Source organism: Electrophorus electricus, chromosome 12 (assembly GCF_041902795.1).
Source record: "Electrophorus electricus isolate QZ-2024a chromosome 12, ASM4190279v1, whole genome shotgun sequence".
In the NCBI taxonomy this organism is placed as follows: Eukaryota; Metazoa; Chordata; class Actinopteri; order Gymnotiformes; family Gymnotidae; genus Electrophorus; species Electrophorus electricus.
The window spans coordinates 14217639-14233259 of NC_137508.1; the positions used below are offsets into that span (position 1 = coordinate 14217639).

At 41.1% G+C, this 15621-nt stretch overlaps 1 protein-coding gene across 2 annotated transcripts in view; it reads right to left on the reverse strand.

Moving 5' to 3' along the window:
* Positions 1–15621, reverse strand: part of csmd1b (CUB and Sushi multiple domains 1b) — a 265284-nt gene that overhangs the window by 46772 nt on the left and 202891 nt on the right. For both annotated transcript variants that reach the window (XM_027023454.3, XM_081724720.1), the window contains exon 30: positions 7479–7673. In XM_027023454.3, the coding sequence (XP_026879255.2) occupies positions 7479–7673 (195 nt within the window). The remainder of the gene's footprint in view (positions 1–7478; positions 7674–15621) is intronic.

Consider the following 15621-nt stretch of genomic DNA (forward strand, 5'->3'; position numbering starts at 1 on the left):
GAGACAACTTTATAGGCAACCTACTAAAAAAAAAAAAAAATTTATACTAATACAATGATGACTTAGACTCTACTATTCAGCAAAGACAATAAGCACTTTTTGTTGTGTTTATTTTTTAGCTTAATAACAATTTTTTACATTTAATAATAATTTTCAAATACTCACGATTTACTTAAAGATCTCTTAGTTAAGTTCTTGATTAAGTTCTTGCCAAGTTCAGTCTTGGAGTAGCACAGGTCTAACTATTCTTCTTAATGATGTGGCACAGAACAGACCAATAACAATTTATCAATGTAGTCTATACCCGACAGACTGACACATGTATTGGAGCAAGCAAGCCAATAATGCCATACTGGAAAATGTACTTACCTTTGTTTGTTTAGCTTTAGCATTGATTTAACACTTAATTAGTTTTGTGTCATCGCTGATGAAAATGGCCAACAGTTAAGCCATCATGACAGCGTTTCTGAAGTGCACCAAAAGCAAGTCATAGGCTATTATAACACTGATTATGAAATTCCAAGGCTACAGTACTGTGAGTTAGCTGCCTCTACTGCACCATAAATCTGTGGTCAGCCCAGTCTCTTGTTGCCGTTCATGCTAACAAGACCCAGGACTCTGGCCCCGCCCCTTCGGTGTCTGTGCCTACCCGCCCCACCTGTGATCTCTGCATGCCTTGCTCCTTTCATCCCTTGGCTCGTTGCTGCAATGATCTTTAATTGAGATTCCTAGCACATGAAGCCTGTGCTAAGCCTCTGGGCTCTGGCACTCACTGGACTGCTCCTTCATCTGCTCACAATGCTTCCATGAGCAGGGGGCTTGGAGGGGCTTGGAGTGGGGGGTCAGGGATGTAGCTGAGGTTCCTGCTGAGGTTCCTGCTAGTCTGCATATCAAACTCCTTTTTGTATCTTTGATCATATCACCTTCACCCTATGCTCTCTACACACAATCTGGCACTTAAACAGAAACATGAAGACACACACACACACACACACACACACACACACTGAAGTTCCATTCATAGGAGGACAAATACACATGGGTTTCCCCCAAATTTTCCCTTAAGCACAAACATTTAAACACAAGCATACCGTCATTCCCTAGCCACTGCATTGCAATCACCTAATCCTGCTAATTCATGTAATGAATAACATAAAGACACAATTAAAGAGCATAAGTTAATGTTTAATGTGAGTAATTCAGAAACCATTGATCTTCTGGTATTATGACACAACAGTCCCTAGAGTTTACAAAAAATGGTAAAGACAAAGGAGAATGGGAAGACTGGTTTGAGTTGACAGGAACTTGTACCCACGCTTTTACAAACGCAGTGAGCATCTCAGAACGTATAACACGTCAATCCTTGAGGCAGATGGGCTGCAACAGCAGACGACCACATCGAGTTCCATTCCAGTCATTCAAGAAGAGGAATGTAAGGCTACAACGGGAACAGGCTCAGGGAAACTGGACAGTTGAAGATAGGAAAACCATTGCCCAGTCTCATGAATTTTGATTTCTGCTGTGACATACAGATGGTAGCATCAAAATTTGGCTTAAAGAGCATGAATCCATGTTTCCAACCTGCCTTGTGTCAGCAGTTCACGATGCTGCTGGTGGTGTAATGGTGTGGGGAATGTTTTCTTGGCAGACACTGGACCCCCTAATGCGAGCTGAGCATTGTTTGAAGGCAACAACCTAACTGTGTATTGTTGCTGACCATGCAGATCCCTTTATGGCCACATTTCACCCATCTGATAATGGCTACGTCCAGCATGATAATGTGCTATGTCACAAAGCACAAGTCATGTTAAACCATGACAATTTAGTTTAGTGTACTTCAGTGGCCTCCCTGGTCACAAGATTTGAATCCAATAGAGAACCTTTGGGATGTGGCAGAATGGGATATTCACAGCATGAATTTGTAGCTGACAAATTTGCAGCAATTACGTGATGCAACCATGTCAACATTACCAAATTCTCAGAGGAGTGTTTCCAACACATTGTGGTAAAATTGCGGCTGTTCTGAGAGCAAATGATGTTTCTGCCCTGTATTAATATGGTGTTCCTAATAAAGTAGCTGGGAAGTGTAGATATATACCTATGTGTGATAGGTTGGAAGGAATTCTGTCTTAGTTTATAGGTATCTTTTGGAAGGGAGTAATTTATCAGCTGTGTACAAAGAGTGCTTCTGAAGGTGTAGGAGGTGAACCAATTAATATTAAAATATTCAAAAGATGTTGAAAGCATAACAGTTATTCCAAGGTGCTGTAAAGTTCTGTATAGATGAGTACATTAAGTACATGCTTTCTGGATTTTTCTATATTTACATCATAAATAATCAAAAGTGTAAGCTTAAATGAAAGAACTTTCTAGCTTTAACAAAGCAAAAGTTCTTGTAATTAGTTTCAAGGGCCTCTTATTATACTTTGACATTTTGTCCCTTTGCATCATTTGTCTTGATACATCAAACTATTTCCTCATCCATATTAAACACACATATTGAATAACATGGCTTTTCCCACTGACATAATGACAAGATTGAACACTGACATTAATAAAAGAATGAATTGAATTTATAAAGAATGAAATGAATTTAAGTTTCACTTTTAAAATTTAAGTAGACCTTGGAGAACGAAACTAACAAACTTCTTCAAACACAACAAACTTCAAGTTGTTGCAAAGTAGATTGTCATACATGTCAGTGTCCTTTTTTAATGAGCACTCATATAACACAAAGCGTTTGGGAAATGTGAAAATATCAATGAAATAACCAAAGAGATTTAGCCATGTGATGAGACTGGGTGAAAATCCCTCCTTTTTCTTAAAAATTGTTAAAATAATATAAGCAACAACAGCCGTCAACTGTGGGGAAAAAAAAACAATATTGTAACCTATACTGACTAATACAAAACCCGTGTGATATGCAAGCCTTTCCTGGAGTTTTGAGTTAATTGATCTGTTCTCTGGTAAGCAAATGACAGAGGCTACGTATCCAATCAACCTTTTATTATCAAATGCGAGGTAGCAATCTGTCACCGTGTATGGATCCAATCGAACCACACACACCATCAAATTATGCGGCGTCAAAACGTGTGCTTTTGCATTAGTGTGGGTCACTGCAGGAAGAGGCTGTCTTTCTAAAGCTGCCAAACAGCTGTGAATGTGTGAATTGCAGTGTTTGTATTTATGCAAGGGTGGGTGCAGGGTGAGTGTAAGGTGGGTGCAGGGTGATATACTGTGACCCATGTGTTCATCCTCTGCATGGGTCTCATGACCACAGATGTAACTGCCACCTCACCACCTCTCATCTCTACTTGCAGACAGACAGACTTGCAGAATGCCCAAGTGACTGTGCACACACTGAGAGAGAGAGGGAGAGGGAAAGAGAGTGAAAGAGAGCACATAGACAGAGTGAGAGATGGTGAAAGAGAGAGGGAAGGAATCACAGCAGAACAGTTAAAACAGAGGCAGAGAAAGACAAAGAATCACATGGGCTGCTGAATTTCCATCATTTAAAACAGAGACAACATGGATACCACTGAGCCACCAGCAGAGACAAACCTCTATTTCACGTTCGTCATGCTGCTATTCCCCTGGCATGTACACATGTAGCCTCTGGGAGGCGCCATTCCACCACATTACAACACCCCCCTCCACCCTCCCACTTACCCCCCAGCCTTCCATGCACAGCCATGGAAGATTCCTCATTCAACAGCACTGAGGCAGTCTTTTAGTTACTATGGAAACGAATAAAAGATCTGTTTGGGTAAGAGGAGCAGAGAAACGGGGTGCGGGGGGAGAAAATCCTTCATTATTTAAAGGAATCTCACCCTTTTCTAATTAGTTTTGTCTAAAAGCCCAAGGAAGTGGTTCAGAGCATCATCATTCTGAAAATATGGCAGAAAATAAAATCACAGCCACGTAAAGCAACATATGGCCTCTAACTGCCTTTCAAAAGTAACTGCACAGTCATGTAGACTTTGTCTTTTGTTTTTTAAAATGCCCACAAATGATACTGAAACCCAATAGTCAGTGAAGCTGATGGGCGTGAAACGGGCCTTTTATTGATTGTTAGGGGCTTTGCCAGAGAGCCTTACATTAGTCTGCAAACTTAGTCTGCTCTCAATCAAAAAGAAAGAAAGAAAGAAAGAAAAAAAGGTCTGTGGATCATATGCATAATGACTGGGTATGTTAGGAGACATTTTCCCCCTCCATGTCACTTATATCACCCTGGCCATCACAGGAGTGGAGCTTAACATTCAAATGGAGTCTTCCTTTCTCCCTCTTCCTGATCTGCATATCCGCCACAAGACTGCCTGCCTTTTCTGCCACTCAAAGCTCTGGGAGGAAGCTGGCTCTTAAAGGAAGGTTGCATCTGTCAACTCGGATACAGTGACCTAACTTACTGCACCTTTTGGTGTTATACTAGGATAGAGTCATTCCTTTCTTGGTTATCCGACCAATATTCCAGAATGGTTCCATGCATCAAATGACCTCATAATATGGGTACATTACTTAAACAACATTAGGTTTAGTTTTTCAGTACAAACGATTTTAGTGTTTACCTGCTAAAGCAACATGGCGTACCTGTAGTCATTCTGTAACTAATGGGAGTGCATTGTGCATCAATAACTCCTCCATTATGTTGTTACTTACATTAACCTAGCCTATGCTTTTTATCACATTAGTTATAATTTGTGCCTTTCATGTAATTTGTGCTTTCTATTGAGCTGGGCACAAAATGTAGAGAAGGTATGCTCACCATATATGTAACATTGCATAGATTTCTGAGGGGGTAAAAGGATAACAAACAATATGAAGAAATAGCCTGTGAAACTGAAGCATTTGCTTCATGTTCTCTTGGTTTTCAGAATGATTCCAAACTCCTGTGGAGAGATTTTCTTTATACAGCCACTTACACAGCAAAGTGAAACTTGACGTCTGCCCTTGATGGTGGCTCAGGCAAACCCCCCAGCTTTCAGCGGACTGTTTAGGAACATGTACCTCGGCTAAAAGGTTATAGGCAGGAAAACAAGCCATTCATCTCATTACCCTTAGCTCATCTTCTTTAGGCCAGAGCTATTGATGAGGGAAGAGCATTGTGACAGCCTATAAAAGAATAGTGGACTGCAGACAGGCTTTGTGTCTGGGTTCAGCCAGACTCCCACATCTCCATTAGAGAGCTGGGGGTGGAGGAGGGACATTGGACAGCTAAGAGGATTAACCTATGCACATATCATTGGGGCATGAGAACCTCAGACCAGTCCTCCCAACTTCTCAACTTCCACACTGCATGAATCCTGGACCACACAAACAAAAAATTAATTAAATGACCAGTATGGACCAGTTTGACAGGGGAGACGAAACAGGCTGTTTCAAACAAATGGCAGTGCGTATTTATACATTGTTCACTTTAGTGACATTAGGAGATGGAGGATGCAGTCAGGAGTCAGAAAGAGCTTGAAACATTTACCAACAGCCTGAAACATGTCCCCACTGCCCAATAGATACAGCCAGATTGTGTCCTGCCCACATGATACCAATCGCACCAATGGAAATCCAGTATAGGAAGTTCTTCCCTCCTTACCCCCACACCATACTGCACCATTGCTTGTGTCACTGATGGAGCCGTACTTAATAGAAGTCTGAAAGGCCCATATGAACATGAGCTCGCGGGCTATGTGTGCTAAAAATTAACATGCAGTCAAGCTTTCCTTGTGCCACAAACAAATTATTATGTGCTACCTCCTTTGAGAGCGATCAGTTACATATGACACAGCCACAGCGGCTTGCCCAGAAAGCTCGCCTCATGTATGCAAATGCGTCCCTGCCGACATGACGACATGTACGTGCGAGAAACCCAGAGCGGCAAAGTGCCAAGCACTCTGTCAGCAAGGACAAATGCATGAGGCCATCCCTGAGCGCACAAACAAGGCAGAGCATCAGTAAAGGCGGTGGAGTCACTGCTTTGTCAAAGGAAGTCAGACAAGCAGCAACTGCTAGCGAATCGCTAGAATTCTCTTCGCATGACCCTTCGACTGAGGTCAATGCCAACTATTTTAAGGCCACACCACGGTTTAAAGATACATAACCTTCGCTGCATTTTATGAACAGTACGGATTAATTTATATTACAATACCACTCAAAGGTCTGAGTGCAACATTTTTTTCCATTAGCTGGCAGTTTTAAAGCTGTGGAAAATCAATTTTGAAGACCAAAACAATATGCAAAACAAATCAAAGAAATATTCAAGAAAAAGAAAACTGTCACCAAATCATGAATTGCTCAAAATAGCCACCCTTTGCCTTAATAGAAGCTATAAAAACGAGGCACTCTGTTAACAAGTCTCAGCAGGAAATGATCCAGCATGACTCCCCAGACATTTAACTAATTCGGATTATAGGCTTTGGGTGTCCATTTCAGTGAAATGTATTTCTTGGTTCATCTATAAATTAAAATTCTTAATTCAACGCAATGCCGTTATTATCTGATTATACAAATGCACAAATATTGCATATATTCATAACTGTAAGTATTGCATGCAAAATACCCACATGTAAGAGCATGCTTCTCTATCAAAGGAGCTATCATGTGTTTCATTTATAGCACTTTCCTTTGTGTGTGCATATGCCTGTCTGTGTGTGTGTGTGTGTGTGTGTGTGTGTGCGCATGTGTGTGTGCGCATGTATGTGCTTGTGTTATAGGCAGTAAAAGCTGTTGAGCTGATGGGTGATCTGGCTTACAAAAACTATTTCTTGATACCAGCTCTGCAGTGCGAGAGAAAGTGAGGAGGAGAGAAGGAGAGAAAGGAATGGTGCGTGTCAGGGAAAAGTATGGAGTAAGAATGGAGAATGGGAAGCGAGAAAGGTAGGACAAGGGAGATAACATCTGAAATGGAGAGAGACAGAGAGAGAAACAAAGAGGAAGAGGAGAGAGAGACGGACAGAGAAAATCGAGAGACTATATGTATGTGAGTGTCACTTGTCACCACTTAAATTCTCCCATCTGTCAATAGGAGCACAATAGAGCCTGGGCATAGGCCTTTTGAGGCCATGGCTGACTTCTGTTTCCTTCTCCATGTGTAAGCCAATAGAGGCAGCGCCTGAACCCATATACCAAAGCCAATGCACTTGCATAGGGACAGAGGAATAATACATAGAACAAAGAGCTAAATCAATTAACTTGCAGGAAAGCAAACAAATGAAAATGAATACTGTCTTTTATAAGGAGGTGGCTACTAGCTTCACTAGATGATGGAACACAATCAAATTAATCAAATCAATGCATTGCATCTGACTCATCAAAATGAAAGGATGCAAATATTAAGATGAATCAAGGTGAGATGAAATCCAAAAAAACTGGAAAAGGGTTCTATGCAGGTTCACCTTTTAGCAATAATAATTTAAATTATTATAAGGCCGCTGCTATAGTACTTGCCTGTTGGGCATCTATTGAATTGTTTAGAAGAGGTGTCTTACCTTTACATGTAGGAAGAGCCTTGTCCCAAGCAGGTTTCCCATCAGCTCCAATTATGCAGGTGAGAGTGGCTGGGCCACTGATGGTGTAGCCCGAGTCACACTGGTACGTGACCGTTGAGCCAAGTTTGTAGTCCATTCCTAGCCTGGTTCCATTCATGATACTCCCGGGGTCAAAGCACGCTTCTCGGGGCTTCTCTGCAAGAGTTAAATGGCACAACTGATCCTAATAAATATTCATGCTAACATAACCAGCTTTCAGACAAGGAGAACTTGCAACAAATAATTAGCGCCACCGACTTTAGAGGAAAACCGCCCACTCTCACATTCATGCTTTCCTGTGGCTATGCGTTGTAAGTCCAAGAAAAGTGGTATTAATACCTGTAATTCAATTAAAGCCAGCTTTGATCTCAAATGGCACTAATCAGACATGGCTGTCGATGTAATGCAAACACAGGCCACAATAGGATAAGAGCCAGCATTAGAGTTACCATGCTGCTGCCCCTCCCAGATGCCTATGGCTAAGATACAGGGTGTGGGAGGCAGAGAGAGATGGAGAGAGAGAAAGAAAGAGAGAGGGGGAAAGAGGCGAGAAAGAGATAAGCTGAGTGGTGAGATAATGTTAAGGGGAGAAAGTTTAAAAAGAGAAAGAGGTAGGAATAAAGCAGGATAGAGAGGTAATGGGAAGGAGAAAAAAGAATGAGAGGGAGTTGAGAAGGGAAGGAAAGTGCATGCATGTGTCTGCGTGTGTGTGACAGAGAGCAAGAGCGAGGCTGAGAGAGAGAGAGAAAGAGAAAGATAGAGAGAGAAACAGGAAGAGAGTGGAAATAGATAGAGAGGGGGTGAAGAGCAGGAAAAATAGCTTTAGGGCAATCTGCATTAAAGAGGGGCCAGCTGTAGGGGAACAGGCAAGGAGAGCTTGCATGGGGCAGCAGCGGACGTGCCGACTCCTCCTGGCAGCAGGCACCCGGAGAAGGACAGTTGGAGAAAGCTCCGGAGGTGGTGCTCGGAAAGGCTGCCAAACAAGATGACAGCTAACAGCCCACTTCTCCTTCTCCTGATGCTTTAGGGACCAGAGGAAGTGGGAGGAGGTGGGAGATTCTGTCGGTGAAATTGCTACAGTGCAACACAATCTCCCTCGTATTTCTACAACAAGGGAGGAATTATTCGTATGTCTGTAGTGCACTGCACCTGGCTTAGGAGGCACCGGCTCCACATTTTGCAGTGATAGCCGGCTTTTAAATCCTAAGCAAAACTGGAATTTCAACTTGGAACATTCACATAATATTTATGTTCCATAATCAGTAGATGTGTCTGTTTTTTTCCTCCCATCCCTCAAAAACTTGAGAGTGATTTGGATTTTTTATTTTTGTGTCTTTCATCCAATAACTCAGCAAATGATTGTGCCTACTGGTGTGTGATGAACAGTAACGGACTGGAGATTGACTTTTGTAGAAAAAAACAAAAAGCACATGAATTAAAGTGAGAAAAAAAAAAGACTGAAGAAGACCATATGAGAACCCACCTTCCCCATCTTATCTTTAAATGGACAGGTATTTGCTTGCTTTATGGTCTATGTTTGACCAATTATGATTTTACAGAGAGTTTTGGAATGAATAGTTTTGTGGCTCAAAAATGACTAGGAGATCAGATCTAGCATAGACAGATCTAGAATGACCAATTCACTGTATATCACTTAATATGTGGTAGCATGTGATCGTACACAGATGCCCTGAGAAAGTCTTCTTTGAAAAGTAAGATACCACAGTTTCTCTTGGGGTTTCCTGTCATGTTGGTCACTTCGACAATGTGTCAGGGACTGACATAATGGGAGTATAGCTTGAGGCGTGATGACATCTGAAGCCCATATAGAATCACGACAAGTAATTGGCAAGTGTCGCACTGGCACCACCCCCTTGGGTTGGACAACAGCTACATTTCCTCTACTCTGCCTTTAGGGTCACGTGTGCTCTGACAGCCTGTTCTTCGCCCACATTTCAATTTCCCTGTCGCCTACATGCTCCAACATAGTGAGATTATATCTTCACTTCTCTACCCTGCTGAATGGCACCTGGTAACGTTAGGCTTCCCATAGAGCACTGCGTGCAGGAGCTATTGCCATTGTGGGATCTTCTTTTTGCTACATTCTTCACACTGATGGGCTTAGAGTTTGAAGACATGGATGATGTGCTGATCGCAGCCTTGGAATCTGCAAATCTTCCTATGTATCAAGCCACGCACACTTCCCAATAGAGTTTTGCATTTTGACCAAGAGTCATTTGGCTTTGTCCTTCAGGTATATTTACTTCAATGATTTTCAAAAGATGTGTTGGAAAGGACTGGTAATTTCAGAATGGAGTACCATGAGGTCCCCTCCCATTTCTAAGGTGAAATTTACACCTGTGCCCTCCCTAATAACAATATGTCATTGCTAGTGTCATCGATAAGTTGACTGGTCTGATGAATAACCTAGATTTGACAAGCAATTTTGCACAAAGTCCACCGCAACACTACCGTTTTTCCTCAATACTGACATTGTTAAGTCTTGTAAAGACTTAGAATCGATGTCACTGACAATTCTTCGGCCACACAGTTTATGGATATTGACTGAGATGATCAATGGGGACATGTCAGCCTTCCCCGTAGAGAAGATGGTGGCTTCTCATCTTTGCCCAGCACACATGGCCGGTATGAAATCTCACCCCTTTCACTCATCAGTGCCATGTATACAAACATCTGAATTTGTGGGAAAAGTGTAGGCCACTGTGGGCCAAGTAAGCACTGCCCACAAATGTAATGGCTGTTATACAATCTACCAAGCTCATCTGCAGCTTAACATGGCTGAGAAAGGACCAGAGCAGAACAGTTGCACCTTACATATTACATATTTTGGACTGCTCACCACAAAATACAGGCAAATCAGTGACCAGTACTGTGTACGAAGAATGGCACCTCTTGAATAATTTAATGGAGATTTGTGAGCAGGACAAAGCCTTCCTCAAGGACAAAACTTTCCATATGGACATTCCATTTCCTCTTTTTGATTCTCTTTACTCTCTCAGCGAGGCTTCTTTGGATATGCTATTAATACAGTATTGGAGAAACTCTGACAGCTAAGCAACAATTTGCTGCTTATGAACACATCATTCCCTGCTCTGACCATAGTTCTATACAACAAAGGGATGACTGGTGGCCTAAGCATGCTAATCCTTGTGAGTCCTCTCTGAAATCTAACCAACAGCATGTGCTTTGCCTCGGTAAAAGGATGATCTACATGTATCACATTTTATTGGGTCTCAGCCAGGGACCTGTTGAAAGAATGATATGACTACAGTTATTCACACAATGCCATTATGAAGTCTTATGAATCTCACTAGGTAGTGGAAGCAATTTCTCTGGTTTATCTCAGGGATTATGTACCGCTATTGCTGCACAATTGTTACTTCAAGGAGTGTTGCTGCTTTATGGGCATGGTTTGAGGGTGGGTGGCCAAAACAGGCCATTAGGGAGCAGCAATTGGTTTGCACTTCCGAAAAAGGTGGACCTGCACGTATCAAGTGATAGTGGATCTCAGACAGTAATTTTATGCAAAGCCCAACAATAATCAAGTAATTCACATTGTGAATTTTGGATGGTATACACCCCCACCCCCTACACACACACACACACACACACACACACACACACACACACACACACACACACACACACACACACACACGCACACACACACACACACACACACACACACACACACACACACACACACCTCTGTGTGTAGTATACATGTTTCTACTGTATATGTATGTATATATATTCAGTTCTGGAAATAAAGACCACTCCAAAATGTCATGTCTACATGTATGACCTTTTCATTCCAGTGTTGAATTCCAACACAGGCACACCTACTGAGGTTCTGATCAGATGATCACCTGAACCAAATTTTATTTAATGAACAATGTTACAGTCTGGTGGAGAACATGTTTGAAAATCGGGATTATTCCACCAATACACTGATTTCTAAGCCTTCCTAAGATAATTTGTTTAAAAATGAACATGAACTTGTTTTCTTTTTTCATTATTCAAGGTTTCATGACACTGCATTTCTATTTTGTTGTCATATTTTGCAAATAAATGTCCTAAATAACAATTTTATTTTGAATTTGGGGAAAATGTATATAGTTTATGGATTGAAACAAAAATGTTCATTTTGCTCAAACATATCCTTATAAATAAATCAGAGAAACTGATCATTAGTCTTGGCTCCCTGGTTATACTAAATGCTCCTTACATTCTACCTTCACAAAAAGAGGAATTGAGCCATCCAGAGTGGAAGGTCTCTGGCTCGAAACATATGATGTCCTCCCACAAATTCCCCTGTAATATACACTATGCCCATGCTAACCTCTGTGCATACTCTTCTCAGGGTTCATAGTCATAGGCATCCCTCACCACGATCAATGGAAATTCCAGTAATGAACTGGAGTGCAGTATTGCTCAGTCCTTCAGACTTCTATTTGAGCCACTCATGGAGCAATTGCACTGTATTTTTCAGTGGGTTCATCAAAACCATAGATAGATACGTGCCCCGATTTGCAATTACAGAGTGCACCAGTGTTAAAGGAAAAGATTTTGTGACTTCTGCAAAAAGGGACAATTACTGAGGCCTCCATAGGTCAGGCAAAAAGTAGATTCTACAGTTGACCTTTTTATGTGGTGAAGACAGATAGGGATCTTCACCAGGTTTTGTATTTGACAATTCCAAACAGGAAATTGCACAAGTTCACTTTCTGAATGCTCACTCAGAAATGGATCTTCTCTCATGTGTCAGGGGGGCTGTCTTGTCACAGTGGAACTAAAAAAATCTTATTTTCCTATTCAAATAGCTTTTTAGTTTTTCTTCAAGGCCAAGGCAAATCAGTTTCAAGTTCTACCTTTTGGTCCCTTACTATCTCCCCTTGCTATGAAGTGCATGGAGGCAACTCTGGCACCATTCCATCTGCATGGCATTCGTGTATTAAATTTTATGGATGATTGGCTTTTTTCTAGCTCACTTAAAATGCAGGCAAACCTCTATCGAGTTGTTCTCCTTTGGCAGCTAAAAGACCTATGCACAGGGTGAACTGGAAGATCTTTCATTCAAATATTGAAGACTTTCAATATTTCTCTTCTGTGTCTGGAATTGAATTTGCTAACTATGCACACTCTCTTATGTGAGCTTGCATTATGGCAATGTGTGTTTATGTGAATACTTTAGTTTTAAAGGCTTCTGCAGCTACTAATGTCTCTCATGAGCTGCTGAGCAAAGTTGGGTTGAGACAAGTCCACCCCTAGGAGACTGTCATTTCAACTTGCTTTCTCAACAGGCAATGCAGGTTTTGGGTTATATGAACCATGGCACAGATGTACTCTCCCTGTTTAGGGATCTGAGATTGAGATAATCTAAAGAGTGTATATGTCACCTATGAGGTAAATATACTCACTAAAAGGGCAGTTTTGTAGTGTCCTGCACACAATTACATTTCCATTCACTCTCCAGTTACTATGGTGCCAATTTTTTGCAAGACTATTTTGAGCTTTCCACCTCCACAATCAGAGGCTATTTTTCCAGAATTTTTCCCTACTCTATTAATGACACTATACTATACTAATATCGGGACTATACTTTATTATATTAATCCATGAGATGTGTGATTAATCTGTCTACTTTCTTACTTCCTTGGTTTCACATGAGAATGAGAGGTTGAATAATCTATGTTCCATCTGCTTTGTGTATAAGGGAATTTCTATGCCCTCCATGCAAAACTGATCAGATATTTCTGTGTAGCTTTTAAGGAGAAGGGCTAAGCGGTGTTTATTTTACTGGGTATTGGAAGCAGTTTCTCAGTCTTATCTTTGGGCTTGTCATCCTGTATTGGTATACAAGTGTTGCTACAAGGAGTGTTGCTGCACCATGGGCATGGTTTAAGGATGTGTCTACCTATGTCTGGCACAAGACTGGGCGTCACCCCATGCACATTTTTACCATCTGGACATTAACCTGGCCCCCATCTTCCAGGTTTCATCCTTCTGATGAGGAAGTGGCTTTTGCCGTATCGGGTTCTGTTGTTCTGCAGCAGGCTAACATCATTCTGCTTAACTATGCTGGCTATCAGGGTTGGCCCTGTGAAGTTAGTCAGCACCCTGCAGTCAGCAGGAGGCTCTGTTGTGGACAAAGTTAAAAGAAACAGGCTAATAAAGTAATAATACATCTAACTTCCAACATATGTGATAATGATTGCACAAGTATAGCCAACTGTATAAATTTAGTTAAGAAACAAACTGTTCTTAGTGTACAAGGTTGTGAATTAATAAACCATAGAAATCCCTTCAATTTCAACTTATATGAAGTGAATGGCAAAAAAAAAAAAAAAAAAAAAAATCAGCCTGAACAAAAGGAATAAAGAAAATAGTAAACAGAAAAAGGAAAAGAGAAAAATAAGAAACAATTTGAACAAGGCAAGCTATGGTATAGTGCATGTTAGTTTACTTGGTCTTATTCAGATGTTTTGGTGAACAGGTGACTTGTTAGATAGCTGGCTTGCAAGGCAAAAAACATCAGCTTTTTATAATGTTAGGTTCTACCAAGCATAATGTCATGAAAAGCGAAATGAATCTCAGCATAAAGTGTTTCAAATAGTATGTTTTGTTAACATGGAATTTCCAATATATTTTAATGGAACTGTAATTAGATCTTTTAAATTAAATTTTAAATTATAGTCATGAAAGACGGTGAACGTGGTATGAGACACTAAATTTAATATTGGACACAGTGAGGTAACAAGAGCTAAGCATGGATTTGCTAACCAGATAACAGTTATTAAGATTGCCCATGTCAATGTGAGAAAAAAATCAATACATTTTTAAAGTTCAAAACTAATCCTATGGCTAAAGGTACATGTTACTGCAAGGAAGTTATAGCCAACTTAACCTGGTCTATAGTGTGTTTTGTTGCTCTTATGGCCTCAGATATGATGTCTGGATCCTTCATTGCTAAGGTTAGAGAAAAAGATAATTAGCCTTTAAAGTGAAATAACTTTTCACTTTTCTTATAATGGTATGAAATAACTTTGCAGAAAACATTTCCATCATACTGCTAGCATTTTTTTCTCAGATTATGCATGTATATTCTTCTGAAGCACTGTTGAAGTACCTCAGTGGCTCACAGACAGCTATGACTGGAACCCCCTGGGGAAACCTCAATAGATTATGTGGCTGGCAAATTTACACTAGCTTTTGGTAGTTTTGTAACAAGGCCAAAGCACTTAATGAATAAATGAATAAATAAATGTACTCAATATGTCTGCACAGAATAAATTTTTGTGAGTAAACTGAACTCTTTTACACCGTTATTATTCCAGATTCAGCCTCTGGCCCAACCACAGACGCCAGTGCAGTTATCTTTCAGACAGTTCTTCTGTAATGATGGCTGTAGGTGGCTGGTGAGTTAACACTACAGCATTCGATTTTTTGTTGAGTAATACACACTGCATGTTTGTCCAGGTTTAGCACATATGATATCAAGTCAGAACTTGGCTGCTTCGAGGGCAGCCCCCATATCAGATTCCTCTCTGGAACCCCAAAAGGCTGGGCTGCCCCAACTGGCTGTGAAAGTGGTATGTAGTGGAGACTGTTGCTGTAGCGTTCCCACTGTGTCAGCTCCCGATGTAGCACCAAAGTCACCAACATGAAAAGGAATGTTATGTCTGTGAGTTATGTTTCTAGCCCTGCTTCCTACATGAGGGAATGAGTTTCCTTCTTTCTCTCTCTGCATAGGGTGTGTCCCCTTGTCAGAACATAGTAAGTGTGACTACTATGCACCTGCATAAGTGCCCACAATGGTGGTCCCAAGGGGGCGGCACCAGCGAGCCACTTGCTAATTACTTGGCGCAAATCTGTGCAGCCTTCAGATGTCATCAAATGTCATCATATGGGTTCTACCATAGTGTCAGCTCCTGACACAGCATTTGGTTCCCTCATTCAGGGAACCAATGGTTATTACACAGAACCCAGACATCTTCTGGAACACCAAGCATTTCACACCACATAGTGCCAATGTATGGACAAATGAAATGGCAACTTTGTACTTTCTGGCACAGAATGAGGA